General features: G+C 40.9%; 1 protein-coding gene across 2 annotated transcripts; it reads right to left on the bottom strand.

Annotated features, from left to right (window-relative positions):
* Window positions 1-731: 731 nt before the first annotated feature.
* On the bottom strand, window positions 732-9,571 carry myoz1b (myozenin 1b). Of its 2 annotated transcripts, none has more exons than XM_083932256.1 (6): window positions 9,436-9,571; window positions 7,142-7,228; window positions 2,795-2,961; window positions 2,643-2,712; window positions 2,348-2,528; window positions 732-1,375 (listed from the first exon to the last, which is right to left on the bottom strand). In XM_083932256.1, exons 2-6 carry the CDS (start codon window positions 7,224-7,226, stop codon window positions 1,141-1,143), a joined length of 738 nt encoding a protein of 245 aa, XP_083788382.1. In that variant the 5' UTR covers window positions 7,227-7,228; window positions 9,436-9,571; the 3' UTR covers window positions 732-1,140. The 2 variants fall into 2 exon arrangements, with proteins under 2 accessions (XP_083788382.1, XP_083788383.1); XM_083932257.1 differs by having other exon boundaries at window positions 2,643-2,709.
* Window positions 9,572-14,331: the final 4,760 nt, after the last annotated feature.

The raw sequence follows: 14,331 nt of genomic DNA, 5'->3' as shown, positions 1-14,331 counted from the left end.
TGCTGTTGGAGGGTCATCTTGTCCGGCTGGAGCAAAAGATGCACCACCTAAAACAGATCTTAAATACAGGAAGTGGCCAATCAGACTGTACCAAGTGCATAACGGGAGATTTAGATTTCTAGTTTAGATATTTTGTCTATTTCTTTCACGTTCCCGTTTTTTTTGGTGCTTTTCTTTGTTTATTGCTATAATATTTAATATTGATGCAGAAATTGTCCTGTTTTGTTTAATTTATAGTCCAGGTGGTTTATTTATCTGTCTTTGTGCCACCTCTTTTGTTTAAAAAATGGTCTAATCAGCCATTTTATACAGTATATTTACTCTTTGGCCTGTTCATTTCTATTGTGTTTTACTAGTTATTATAGAATTCTTTTTACCTCTTTCATGAGGAACTTTGTTACATATTTTGTGAATTGTTTGCTTCCTTTTTGGTTAAATAATACCCACCTGTGACTCCTCATGCCTGCTAGCTCGGCCCTTCACAGCTCCCTTGGTATAGAAATACTGAAATAATGACAAAATTGAGCAGAAGCCTTTTAAGATTTGTAATTTCTGTCTGTTGTTTGGTGGATGTAGGGCCCTGAGCAGCTACTTCATTTTGGAAATACACAAAATAGTTAATAGTATTTTATCAATAATACGGGTTTTTTTGTATGTGTCCTTTAAAAAACCCTTCTCCACGACTTGCACATGCAGTGTTGACATCAGAAGCAGACAGACATTCTGTAAAGGGGAACTTTATTGCATAAATACATGGTTTTAAGAGTGCAGAGTGCTCATCTGTATCTATTCACACACAGGTCTCACATTAGCTCACATTATGCAAAATCACAGTAAGACTTAATCCTGTTTGGGGATGAAAAGATTAGAAAGCAGATAGGAGACCCGGGGAGATACTTTGTCCTTTTCCATCAGATCAGTTTTAATTCTTTTTTTTTTTCATTTTGTTTCCATGGAATTAAAATACATTTCAACATGTGTTTCTGGGAGTCTCAGCAGTTCCTAATCTAGTGCTTATGCTGTGAGTGTATGTCGTGCAATATGTCTGATGTAAACACTCATGTGAGAGTGCATATTTTATGTGTGTGTGTGTGTGTTTATGAGTTCCAGTGCATGTACGGCTCGCGTGTGCATGCGTGTTCACAGGTCGTCTGTCTCTCCGTCGAAGGGGATGTTGTCCAGGTCCATGTGGATGTTGGAGTTGTCCTCACTGCAGATCCATCCGATTGGTGTGCGATTAAATGAGGGGCGTGAGCGGATGTCGGCCTGCAGGTTGGGTATGGGCTCCGGCTCGTCGGTGGCATCGTTGAACTCTGGAAGCTCAAAGGCCAACATCTTGGGCAGCTTGTCAAAGCCGCCGAATGGCAGCGCCGTCCTGAGGAGAGAAGAGGAAGAAAGAGGAAGCTTAGGAAGGTAACACCAGGACGAGCATTTCTGGCTCTGTGCAACGTTGCACAACAACCTTCAGCTTACAAGAACATATGAAAGAACACACTGCACTTTATATAATTTTCTACTAATTACTACAAGATAAAAGTCCAATTGTGTAGAAGTCAATGAGAAAATGAACCTACCTCTCACTTAATTTATTAACTGAGTAAACATTTTCGTAATGAGTTTATGATAGTTAGTTTCAAGTCTTCTTCAATACAGCACGATGTTCATTTAATAAATGATGGCCCTATTTACAGAAAAATAAACAATAAAGCAGGGGGCTGATAGGTCACCGTGCTAGTGACAGGATAAAAGTTTATCCATAAATATCCACGGCACTGTGTATATTATAATAGCTGTGATTTTGGGGGTTTTGTCTGCTGTCTCAGGAGCATGTTCTCACTGCATTCCCTGAAATTGTAACTGTAACTGTCTTGTTCATCTTACGGTTGAATCTTCTTCACAAAACCTATGCTAGCACTACCATTAGCTGGCAACGCTACAGAGAGAAATTGCTTATTTTCAACAGGCTCTGTGCCACCAGCACCCCCACTGTTACTAGTCAAGCCTCCATCACAGCGATTTCCTGGTTGATCCAATAAGGAAGCACCAAAAACTGCAGTTCTCCGAGTGTCCACAACTGTCTGTATGTTTAGGTCATATCTTCATGACAACACTGAGGGGGGTGAGCCTTGTACCAGGCTAGTGTTTATTTTATTGGAGGTCAAAGTTTATGAATAATTCGGGGCGTGGCCTCTTGAGTGACAGCTAGCCGCTGGCCCTTACTTCACCTCTGAGGTATACTTTAGCCAAATGGACATATCAATGTCACATGAGCATCACAGACCTTTAACCTTCTTGATGATTACATTAGATGATTAGGTGATTAGATGGTTGTTGTTTGTGTTCATACCTGTTGAAACTCTTGTACAGAGGCAGTTCTCGGTGCATCCGGATGGGTCCTGGCATGGAGGCCTTCATGGTGGCCGTCAGCTCCTCATTGCCCTTCATAGCTCGTTCCCATGGGGATATGTAGGTGGGTCCATAGTTCTTCCTCCTTCTCTCCTTCTCCGCCTCCTCATCCACTGTCTCCACTGAAACACACAGGGACAGGGAAGTAAAAGAGTGGAAGACGAAGAAGATTAAATGCAAAATCTCAACAGAAAGACTGAAAAGAGAAAATATTAAAAGTTCCCCTGGGACCCAACCTTCTTCCTTTGGCATCTCAGGTTTTGGTGGAACAGGGGGAGGGGACATCAGCAGGTTCTCAAGGTTCTGCTGGAAGACAAAGAAAAGGAAGCTATAGTCTGGTCAGTACACACAAACACACACACGGTCCCCTTCTCTTCTTCAATCTTACCTTGTTCTGGTTGGTCACAATGAACTTTTCAACCCTCTGCTGCCTCATCCTGAACATCTTGGAGCCCTTGTTTGTGTTCAAGGAGAGCTCCTCCAGCATGGTGTCCTTGGGCGTCTTGATCTTGGTGCCCAGGTCGAACTCTGAGGCCTCAGGGTCAGACTCATCCTCTGAAAGGAAGAGAGAGGAAGAAGAGGACAAAATGAAGGGACTGAATATGGAGTCGAGGTATCAATCGTCATGGTTTACCTGTATGTTGAGAAAAATGCAGAGTGGTGTAAAGTGCATTAGATAAAAAGCTTTTTTATTGAATTGTATTGCATTCCTGCACTAACACGGTAGATTTTTTATTTAATTTGATTGTCTGTTCATTAGTCAGTTGGATACGTAAAAATAGAAATGGGTTTTTCAAATTTGGAGAAAAACTTTGTGAGTTGAATGGAGAATTTTTGGTGCAGATTAAAATATATTTTAAAGGAAATCTTCTTATTTTCTTGCTTTTCTAAGACTTGGTTGAGAAGATTGACTCTAATTTCTGGTTACAGTCAGCAGCTGGTTAGCTTAGCTGAGCATGATGACTGGAAACGGGGAAACCGCCAGCCTGGCGTTGTCCAAAGAGACCAAAATCCACCTACCAACATCTCTAAAACCCAACAATCAACATGGTGTATCTTGTGTACAGAAGCGTGTAATGCTTTAGTCATGTGGTTTCAGAATAATCTAAAAATTAGTTCCCAACTGGAAAAATTCATATGCCTCCTTAAGGGGGAACAACTTGGAGAATTTCGGTACACAACTTGCCAGGTTGACGTCTTATTACGCCGAAACACAGAGGGGGGAAAAGAAAATATTGGGTTGATGTTAAGAAATGTTTTATTAATTCCCGTATTACATAGAATTTGTTTGCTCATTTATAATTGGTATTACGGTGTCAGGTTTTAACCATTATTAGTCCATGTGGAGTGACCTAGATTAGTTTATAAAAAGTTATTTATTAGCATTAAGGTGCAGAAACAAGTCTGTGACAAAATCACTAATAGCTTCAAATACAATATAAATACCAGAAACAGCTAACACGCTGAGTAATAAAATACAACACATCTATGTAGCATCCATGTTACTTCCACAATAAAGCTCAAGAACACACTGAAGTTGCAAGAATGATTTCCCAACTCTGGGAATGGGACCATCTTCCTACCTAACAGACAACTATAACAGTGGTATCGATTGTAAACATTAATAAAAAAAACTTTTTTTTAAATATATTTGTTTATGAACTACTGCACAAACTTTAAAGAAATCTGATTCATGCCTCCAATGGTGATTTATCACTGTGCAGACTTTATGTTGTCTGAGCCGTGCTCGCTCCTATCAGTGAAACTTATTTGGCAAATTAAAAGGTGGGTTCACCTTCCACTATATATCTGATATTAAATAGCGGATGTGTAAGACTGTAAAGGGCATATTTGTATCCTCTGGTATGTATGTGTGTGTGTGTGTGTGTGTGTGTGTGTGTGTGTGTGTGTGAAACCTGGGGAGTTGTAAGGGTTACTAGGCCAAAGCAATATGGAAGAAAAGGGCACTGGGGAATGTCAAGGCAGGTTTTCTGTTTATAGAAGGAAATCCTTATAAAACACTGCCTCTCTCTCTCTCTCTCTCTCTCTCTCTCTCGCTCTCTCTCTCTCTCCCTCTCTCTCTCTCTCGCTCTCTCTCTCGCTCTCTCTCTTGCCACTCTTCTCTTCAGTGATGGAGAGATCTGATGGATTTTACTGCTCAACAGAGCTTCTCATAAAACACTCTTCTCATCCACCACATACACCCTGATATCACTCATAACACCTGGAGTCCAGCCATAAACCAACACACACGGACACACACACAGATACACACACGGACACACACCCGAACACATCTATAAAGCAGGGAGTTGGCATTGCAATGCTGCGGAGAGCTGTTAGCAGTGCCTCGTAAATCAGACTTGTGCAAGTGGGTGTGTGTTAAGAGTGTGTGCAAGAGAGAGAATAATTGAGGCTGCTGAGTAGAGCGAACTCTCCCATGGGGATATTGATTAGAGTGTTAATTCAGAAGAATGTGAAACTGGAGCTGGCTGCTGACTGGGAGGAAATTGAACAGACTGACAGAGGCAGGGGGTGGACAGACGGGGAACATACAGGCATGGGACAAATGTCAGATCGACACGGTGGCAGGGATGATGGATAGATGAGTGGGCATTAACTGGAGAGAAATAAGCGATAAGCAGGGTAAGCTCCTAACTGACTGACGGACTGAAAACGAAGTGGTGGAAAAATACAGATGTGGCTGCAGATGTGACAGCAGGGGGAGTGGAAGCGATAACGACAAAGGACACAAATGGAGAAAGGCATCAACAGATTGTTGAATGACAGATATAAACATGTGCACAGACACTCAGAGCATGCTCAGACTGCAGATTGCATGCTCAGAGACTGCCAGGGAATATATTGCGGTTTGTAATATATTATGCAACAAGTAAATGTCAGTTTTGCTACAGACAGAAAACAAAACATATTAAAACAAGACTGCTGAGTGTCTTCAGCTTTGATAGAAGCTCTGCAAAGCTGCAACAGTAATTTTACTTTGCAGAACACAGGATTTCCTGGTCTGCCGCTGCCTCGATCGGTTAGTTTGTTCGTGTTATTGTGTGACTTTGGGGACCCCTTTAAAACACCAAAGTACAGCTAAAGGCTGATGGGAACGTCATTTGTTTTGCAGGTATTTTGGCCATAAACCCAAAACACATTGGACAAATTGCACTAGAGGAAAAGTCAGGGGATCACCAGAGTTATTATAGAATTCATCATCGGACCAACATGAATGTCTGTACAAAATCTCATGGTGATCCATCAAGAAGAAATATTTCTGTCTGAGCAGAAGTGGTGGACCCACCGACCAAGCAACAGACAAGTAAAGCCACTAGTGTTTGTAAAATGACTTAATATTTATGGTTTTAACCTTTCTGCACTTTTCTCAGTAGTAAAAGAAATATATAGATTCTTTCTTAAGAAAAATAACATTCTGCAACAGTGATGTAATGTAACATCACTCCATTACGGGTGATCTCTATTCTTAGCTGTAAAGAAAAACGCCCTCTGTAAGTGTTATATTATATATTATAATGTATTTGTTGAGTTGAATTGAGAATTTTTTGGTGCAGATTAAAATATATTTTAAAGGAAATCTTCTTATTTCTTGCTTTTCTAAGACTTGGTTGAGAAGATTGACTCTAATTTCTGTACAGTAAATATGACACTACAGTCAGCAGCTGGTTAGCTTAGCTGAGCTTGAAGACTGGAAATGGGAAAACCGCCAGCCTGGCGTTGTCCAAAGAGACCAAAATCCACCTACCAACATCTCTAAAACACAACAATTAACATGGTGTATCTTGTGTACAGAAGCGTGTAATGCTTTAGTCATGTGGTTTCAGAATAATCTGAAAAATGAGTTCCCAACTGAAAAAATTCATATGCCTCCTCAAGTCGGAACAACTTGAAAAATTTGGGTACACTACTTGCCAGGTTGACGTCATATTACGGCGAAACACAGAGTGGAAAAAGAAAATATTGGGTTGATGTTAAAAAATGTTTTATTAATTCCCGTGTTATCTAGAATTTGTTTGCTCATTTATAATTGGTAGTGTCAAGTTTTAACCATTATTGGTCCATGTGGAGTGACCTAGATTAGTTTATAAAAAGTTATTTATTAGCATTAAGGTGCAGAAACAAGTCTGTGACAAAATAAGAAAAAAAACATTCTGCAACAGTGATGTAACGTAACATCACTCCATTACGGGTGATCTCTGGTCTTAGCTGTAAAGAAAAATGCCCTCTGTAAGTGTTATATTATATATTATAATATATTTGATGATTACATTATATTATATTGGATTATTTATGCATTCGTGTATAGGCAGCATTGAGTTTTTTCACATTTTTACCAGTTGCATTGAATACACTTGGGTCACCTCAGACTAATATGGTGGGAGCAGAATCACCGTCTGGTATTTTGTCTTGCCTCCAATGGTGACAGATTTGTGGCAGCTCCGCCATCTGATAATGACCCACATCCCTCCAGGAGATGCCACATGCATGTTAGATATTATGTTACTGCTTGGAACAAGTGTGTGAGTGTTTTTATTTTTTATTGTAGTATCGTAAGACCACATGCAGCGATTTACACCCAGGCAGTTGAATTAACACCGCAGAGGGAAACTTACAAATCTATTTGGCATTTACTGGGTGGGATAATCAGCTCAAAATTAGATAGAGGAAGGTCTTTGAGGAATGAGGTTGAATGTGAGTATTTGTGTTTTACCATTCTGGCTGACGCTGGACAGGTCAGTGATTATCTTGCTGGCCTTCTTCCTCTTGTTAGAAGGGGCAGGAGTGGTGAGAGACATGGCTAAAGGAGAGAACAGAGAAATTATGACTTCATAATAACAATAATCATCAAAATGATCAGTCAAAGAATTCAAGGTTCCTTACATAGAAAGTAAAATATACAGGCCCAGTCTGAATATTCTTAACTCTGGGTCCAATAATTATCTTTTAACTTCTTCTCATGGTCTTTGTTCTTTTAATCCACCATTCTGTTATTATTATTTTTCTGTGTTTTTGATTTATTACATTTTTAAGTTGTATAAAATTGTAAAATAACATTGGATCAAATGTGTACTGGGAAAGGTTTTACTCGTAGTGAAAAACCCACAGAGAATTATCACCCGGCTCTGCGATGTTTTTGTGTCCTTTAGTTCATTGTTTTGGTTTTGCAGTCCGCAGCGTTACAACCCACTGTGCACTACCTGCCCAGCACCAAGCAGCAAACAAACAAAGTTAGTGACTAGCCCGTTAACATGGTCGAGCATTTAGCAGATTAGGCTACAGACAGATATTTCCCTCAGGAGTTGGTGGAGACCAAATAACAGCTGAAAGGAGGGTGAATACCGGATTTATATTTGTCAGGTGACCAGTAACCTGCTTTATTTATTGACCTGTCCAAAGGTTTTAAATCAGCTGATCATCTTATTCTGAAACATAGGTTGACTAGTATTGGTATAACTGACCAGGCAGTGGGATGGGCTGTGAATTACCTGGTGTACCCCAGGGTTCAGTCCTAGGTCTGCTGTTATTTTTCTATATTAATAGTTCAGGTCGAAAATGTGGATGGTGCCATGATACTGTGATATATTGCGCTTGTTCCTCCATTACGGAGGCTGTGGCCATATAGCATTTATAGTACTCAGTACAAATCGATTTGAATTGATCATATACTGTAGGAGAGACTTATAGTAAGTATTTTTACTAAGTATTAAGTATTTCACAAGAACATCTAAATTGATTTCCAAGACGTGTTTCTTAAAGATAAATTTGCACCTCAAATCCTGAATTCTAGTATGGTCCAGCAGGAACCTCGCTGGGTTCCCTAATTAACTTAAGTACACTTTAAACATTGTGTATAGCCCCCCGCATGCCCTTGAGGACACTAATTCCCAATGGCAGCTTATCTCTCTCTTGACTAACCACTCAAACGGGGGCCGGCAGTAGGCACAGGTCGAAAGCAATTATGTAACGCTGGAGGTGAATCCCAGTACAAGAGAAAATGCTGCAGGGCCCGTCTGCAGGGAGACAGTTAATGTAATTGCTTTTCATCCGCTGTAATTGACACTCATTTCCTAGCCTGGGATTCAGTCCTGTGCAAGCTATTTTTATGTAGTCATGTTCTATAGCACTGAGTGGGACTGTACATACACTCAGGCACACACGCACGCACGCACACGCACACACACACGCACACGCACACGCACACACACACAGACACACACACCCAGATTTGCACTCAAATAGCTTTTCTCTTGTGATTAATGTGAGTCAGTGGCCGTGGATTAAAAACTGGAGATTACAGGTGTTTTTGGATGTTCAGGGAAAAGGCCAAGTGCTGTGCTGATGGTGACAACGGGAGCAGCGCGAGGGCCTGGGTCCTGTTACCGCCTCCCTGAGTGAAGAGGCACTCCTGTCCCCCCCCCCACGACCAGCCGGTTTTAGCTCCTGATAAATCTCGAGGAGACAGCTGGGGAGGAAGGACATCAGTAAGCACATTCCCAAGTACGCACATGCATCCATACCCGCGGACTAAAAACTCCACAGCAGAAGGCCACATTCCTCACCCACCAGAGTGTTAGGTAGAGCATGAGCTGGTGGGAGAAAAGGACAGTCTGGCTGTCATGATTCAGACTTGAAATTAAGTACTAAAGGAATCGTTAATCTGCAATATAAAAGGTCAAATTCTATATAGTAAGTTCTGTGACTTTTATCAAAATAAACAGAAAATAAATACATTTAATTTGAAGTTAAAGCATCTACTTCTGATTCTCTCGTTCATTCAGTCATTAATTCATCCCGTTGCAGAGGCATCGACAGGCCACTGATGGGGTCCTCTCCTGCAGCCAAAATCTGCTAACCACAGGAATCAAATTGAACTGTCCTCTTGCGCTTAAATGGGATCCAAAATTATTTGACAACTCATTCACCATCAGTGCCAGATAATCCACAAGCACTCAAGGCATGTGAGTGAGATTTCTGTCACACATTACCACCTCTCTAATGTCTTACCTAAGACACAGATATCCACGGGAAAACACAGGTCCCAGAAGGTCCCAGAAAAGGTGTGACGCGGATGAGGAGGAATAGAGATTCCCAGGTAAATATGTGTCCCAGAGCTTGTATTGTACTGCCTGCCCTCCTCTTCGCCCCGGAGAGAGTGAAACCCTGTCAGTAGGGCTGCTCCAGTGCTCTGGACCTGGCTTCAGGGGTGGGAGGGGGGGTTCTGTGCATTGAGTAGGGGGTAAAGAAGAGGTGGGTGTGTTTCGAGTTCAGGTTGGTAAAATGAACGACAACAACAAACTGAAAAGGTATTTTTTAAATAATCTATCAACTTTATCTTTAAGATAAGGCAAACTCATTTAAAGATGGCGACAAGCTTAAAGTATAACCCGTACATTTATGTCTCGTTTTATTTTTGAGGATGACATTTGAAGATGACAAAATATTTGATATGGACAGTTGCATTAAAGATTCATAGCTGAATTGGACAGCTCATACAAACCAGTAATTATTTGATTATTAAAAATCTGCGTAGGGTTTTGGTGAAACTGACAGCAATTACTGACTTACAGCAGCTTCACCACAGTTATGAAGCACAACAAGAAATATTCCCTCAAAGAAATGTTTATGATTTCACGAGGGGCAAAAGAGATTTATTTCATGAACTATTTACAGCTTCTCGATGCAGACTGGGACAAGATCGACTCTTCACACACATGTTGCTAGGATAACAACAGGGTTTCAACCAAACACAGTAGTTTCTTTTGTCTTGTAAGGAGCTGTTGATATGTTGACTGATGCACCTGTCAGTTCTTGTGCAAACCTCACTTAAATGGGGGTTCAGGGTTATCTCAAAGTCGTTGTTTCCTGTTTGCAAAGATCGGCCTTAGTCTTCATTCTAGACTTTGAAACAGCCAGATGAGATGTGTACTGTATCGTTTTAAAATCCTGATCTTGAAAGGCAGCAGATGCTTGTGAAGTGACGAGGAACAGCATGATGATTTGTCTTACCCCTTCCAATCGCAGGGGAACCAGGGCTTTTGAACATGACAAGCAACACAAGAGAATAGAAAATGTCTTTCCAGCTCCTTACTTTCTTCCTCTTTCACTTGGTTTGAACAGCCTAAGGGCATTTATGCTTTTGTTGAAGTGTTTTCCTCCACCTCTCGTAGTCTCTTTATAACTAAACCTTTGTAACTTCACAACTTGTTTATGCCTGAAAGCAGTTACACCTGTATCATCATGTCAGTCACAGTTCCGCGTCAGTTCGTTGTTTTTTTAGATTCAACCAGCAGCTTTTGTAAGTCACTGCTGTTGTTGTTGTTTTTTTGTTATTTAAAAAAGCTATGAAGGCTCCTTATTTCTCTGCTGTGTCACTTTGAGTTTTGATCAGTAAACAAAGATTGGTTCATCAAACTGGGAAGGATTGTTCATAGCAAGAATTTCATCAGAAGGTTGGTGACACTGAAAAAACAATGTATTTAGAAGCTATACATATTTTCTATAATAACAAATTGATGACTCTAAAATTGCCCGTAGGTGTGAATGGTTGTCTGTCTCTGTACGTCTCTATGTGTCCTGTGATAGACTGGCGTCCTGTCCAGGGTGTACCCCGCCTCACGCCCAATGTCAGCTGGGATCGGCTCCAGCACCCCCGCAACCCCGACCCTGGGATAAGCGGTTGAAGATGAATGAATGAATGAACAACGTATTAAATGACAAAGCAATGTGATAATGTGAAAGGAGTTGGAAGAGACCAAAACAGATCTAAAAGAGAATTATTTTTGGACTTACATTCATCAGGTGACCAATTAATTCATGTGGTAGGCAGTTTATTTTTGTCAATGTTGTGCAAAAGAATCCACAATAATCATATTATGATTTAAGTGTTCTGAGAGAAAACCAGACTTTTCATCATCTTGGCTTCGTTTTCAAGCTTTAGAAAATCAAATTTGTGACAGGAGACTTTGGCCAATCACAGGTCATTTCAGAGAGAGCGAGCGTTCCTATTGTCTCAGGACAGAGAGCGAGATGGACAGCTGCAGGAAGAGGTCTCACGCTGCAAATGGTGGGGGCGATGTCCGTTATTGCAGGTTCACACGATAAGGAGTCTACAGCCACACTAGTGGCTCTGTGCGGCTGTACTTAGGACAGCTAGCATGCTAACATGCTCACTATTGCAATGCTAACTTTGGGATGTGCAGCAGGTTGAATGTTATAACCATGTTCATCATCTTAGTTTAGTGTGTAAGCATGCAGGCGTAAATGTTCAGCTGAGGCTGATGTCTTTAGTTTTGCAGGTATTTGGTCATAAACTAAAGTATTAGACACACACACACACAGGGAGACTTTAATATGATGAAAAGTTGAGGGATCACCAAAGGTATTGCAATTACTCTTGAGGGGAACATGAAAGTCTGTACCCGTTGTCATGACTACCTATCCTGTAGTTGTTGAGCTATTTCACAGGATAAGTGCCAAATGTTTACCTGATGGTGGCACCGGATGAAAAGCCAGAAGATCACCGAGGTCTGTAGGATGCATTCTTTGGAGAACTGAAATGCTTGAAGGTTGCATATTTCATGGCATGTAATAGCTGCTGAGAAATTCTACTCTGGAAAAAAGTGGAGAGTCAACCAAGCGACAGTGCCAATAGGTAGTTTAAGATTGCCATCCCTCACCTGTGCAGTATGGTAGTCCTGAAATTTGAAGTGCCCTGTGGCCTTGATACAGGTGTGTGTGTAGCGGATTTATAAATCCATCAGTGAATAAAACTCCCAGTTTGAGGGTGAATTACCAAGCTTGCTGGTAATGAAAAAAAACAACCTTTGAGTAATTATTTATTACAGTAAGCCGATCGTTTAGTGTAATAACAACCCTAAAATGATCAATCCACATGAGAGTGAGAATGACCATTATTTGTCCATTTGCTGACCTGCCCCTAAATCCTGCCGCTTGACCCTAAACACTCTTTTGACCCAGAAACACGGTGCAAATAAAGAGCCTCTTTGGCAGAGCAGCAGGGGGAGACGGGATGTACGAGATAGCACTTCCCCTCCTCACTCTCAATCACATTGTAAAAAAGGCCATCAGAATTAAGAGTTTAGCACAGAGCCAAATCGCTGGAGATTAACAGCTTCAAAAATAGGTATGTGTGTGTGTGTGTGTGTGTGTGTGTGTGTGTGTGTGTGTGTGTGTGTGTGTGTGTGTGTGTGTGTGTGTGTGTGTATGTGTGTGTGTGTGTGTGTGTCTGTGTGTGTGTGTGTGTGTAATTGAGTGAGAGGTATTACCAGAGAAGTGGAGAGAGACTGAAAAAGAGAATATTGTAGAACTAATTTGGTAATTTGGCCAAGAGTTGAAAGAGGCACTTCAGTCATTACCATAAGTGCAGTTACAGCTTTTATGCATTTCTAAAATCCAGTGACCTAGTTTGTAGAAAAATGAGTCTGCTGCAAACTGGAGTCAGATTTGTGTGTGTGTGTGTGTGTGTGTGTGTGTGTGTGTGTGTGTGTGTGTGTGTGTGTGTGTGTGTGTGTGCGTGTGTGTGTGTGTGTGTTATACCTTCCACTAGCACAGCAGCTAAGCTTACCAGTGGACCTGAACAGGACCAAAGTTAGCAGCTAAAGTTAGCCCCGTCTGTCACCTGATCCCAGTCAAGGGTCAGAGGTTAGGTCCCTTTCTGTGGCCATGGTTGGGTTTCACAGCTCCAAGGCCTTCAGTTGGCTGCCATTAAAACTGCTGTGATACAACAAGGATGTTTTCATCTCGAATACTAAGATATTGAATCCAAAATGGAGGAATTCAAAATCAGGGATGCAATGTATTTGAAAATATTTGTATCTCTTCTCCTTCAGCAGGATTACCAAACGCACCGTTTACAGTTAGAGAACATCTGATTTAAAGGTCCCATATTGTGCTATTATGCTATATTTATTTAGGTTCATACTAGGTGTCTACTAGAACATGTTTACGTGATTTAATGTTAAAAAAAAATGTTCATATTGTCTGTCTGAATATACCTGTATTCACCTTCTGTCTGTAACACACTAAAGCCCAGTCCACTCTGATTGGTCATTGTTTCTGGGTCTTCCACATCTGCACTCCCTGTGTCTCATTGAATGTCAATGAAGCCGAGGAATGACTGTAACGGCACGTTCTACCTATATATAGTATAGTTGTGACATCACAATTGTACGTAAGACCTGACAGCTCATTTAAAGACACAGTTTCTGACTACGCCCTGTGAGCATTTCTCTGTGGATTGAGGGCTTTGATACTTTTCATACGTGCTCTGCCCTCTAACAGGCTTCACTATTGGTTTACCCTCTAAAGTACCACCACAACACCCTGAAAAAAGATCATTTTTACTCACCACCCAATCACCACCACAAGCCCTGCCCCTCCATGGCTCGTTTCCTTAAGGAAATTCAGCCAAAATACTTGGGGCAGGCTGGACTTGTAGTTAGAGGGATACTCTTAAAACTTTTACTTCCAGGTAACCTCTATTTTCACAGGATCTATATAGTACCTCAACCTGCTTTAAAATTAAAATAAAAGGACATCAGAAGCTTGACAATATAGGACCTTTAAAGTATAAAACCATATAAAAAATGGATATATATTCCCCCTGCCAGGTGTTTTACTGCCACATCAAATGTTCTATTAATATTCTATTTATATAAAATCTGTGATGAAACAAGGAAGGACACCATGAACTGTAGTGGTGCGACATGTCTGGGTGACAAATCCTGCAGTGCCTCCATGTGGTGAAAGTATAAAAAAGCATTTTCTCCACAATTAAACTATCATTTTCAAAGATTTAATGTCTAAATCCAGAGAGAACGATCAAACCATAAGATAAGTCAGAAAATGCCTGCAAGAGAGAAAAGGGTCAAAACTGACAGT

This window comes from Echiichthys vipera (assembly GCF_963691815.1).
Source record: "Echiichthys vipera genome assembly, chromosome: 18".
NCBI lineage: Eukaryota > Metazoa > Chordata > Actinopteri > Perciformes > Trachinidae > Echiichthys > Echiichthys vipera.
The sequence above is the reverse complement of the archived record's forward strand: the minus strand, read 5'-3'. Positions and strand labels throughout refer to the sequence as shown.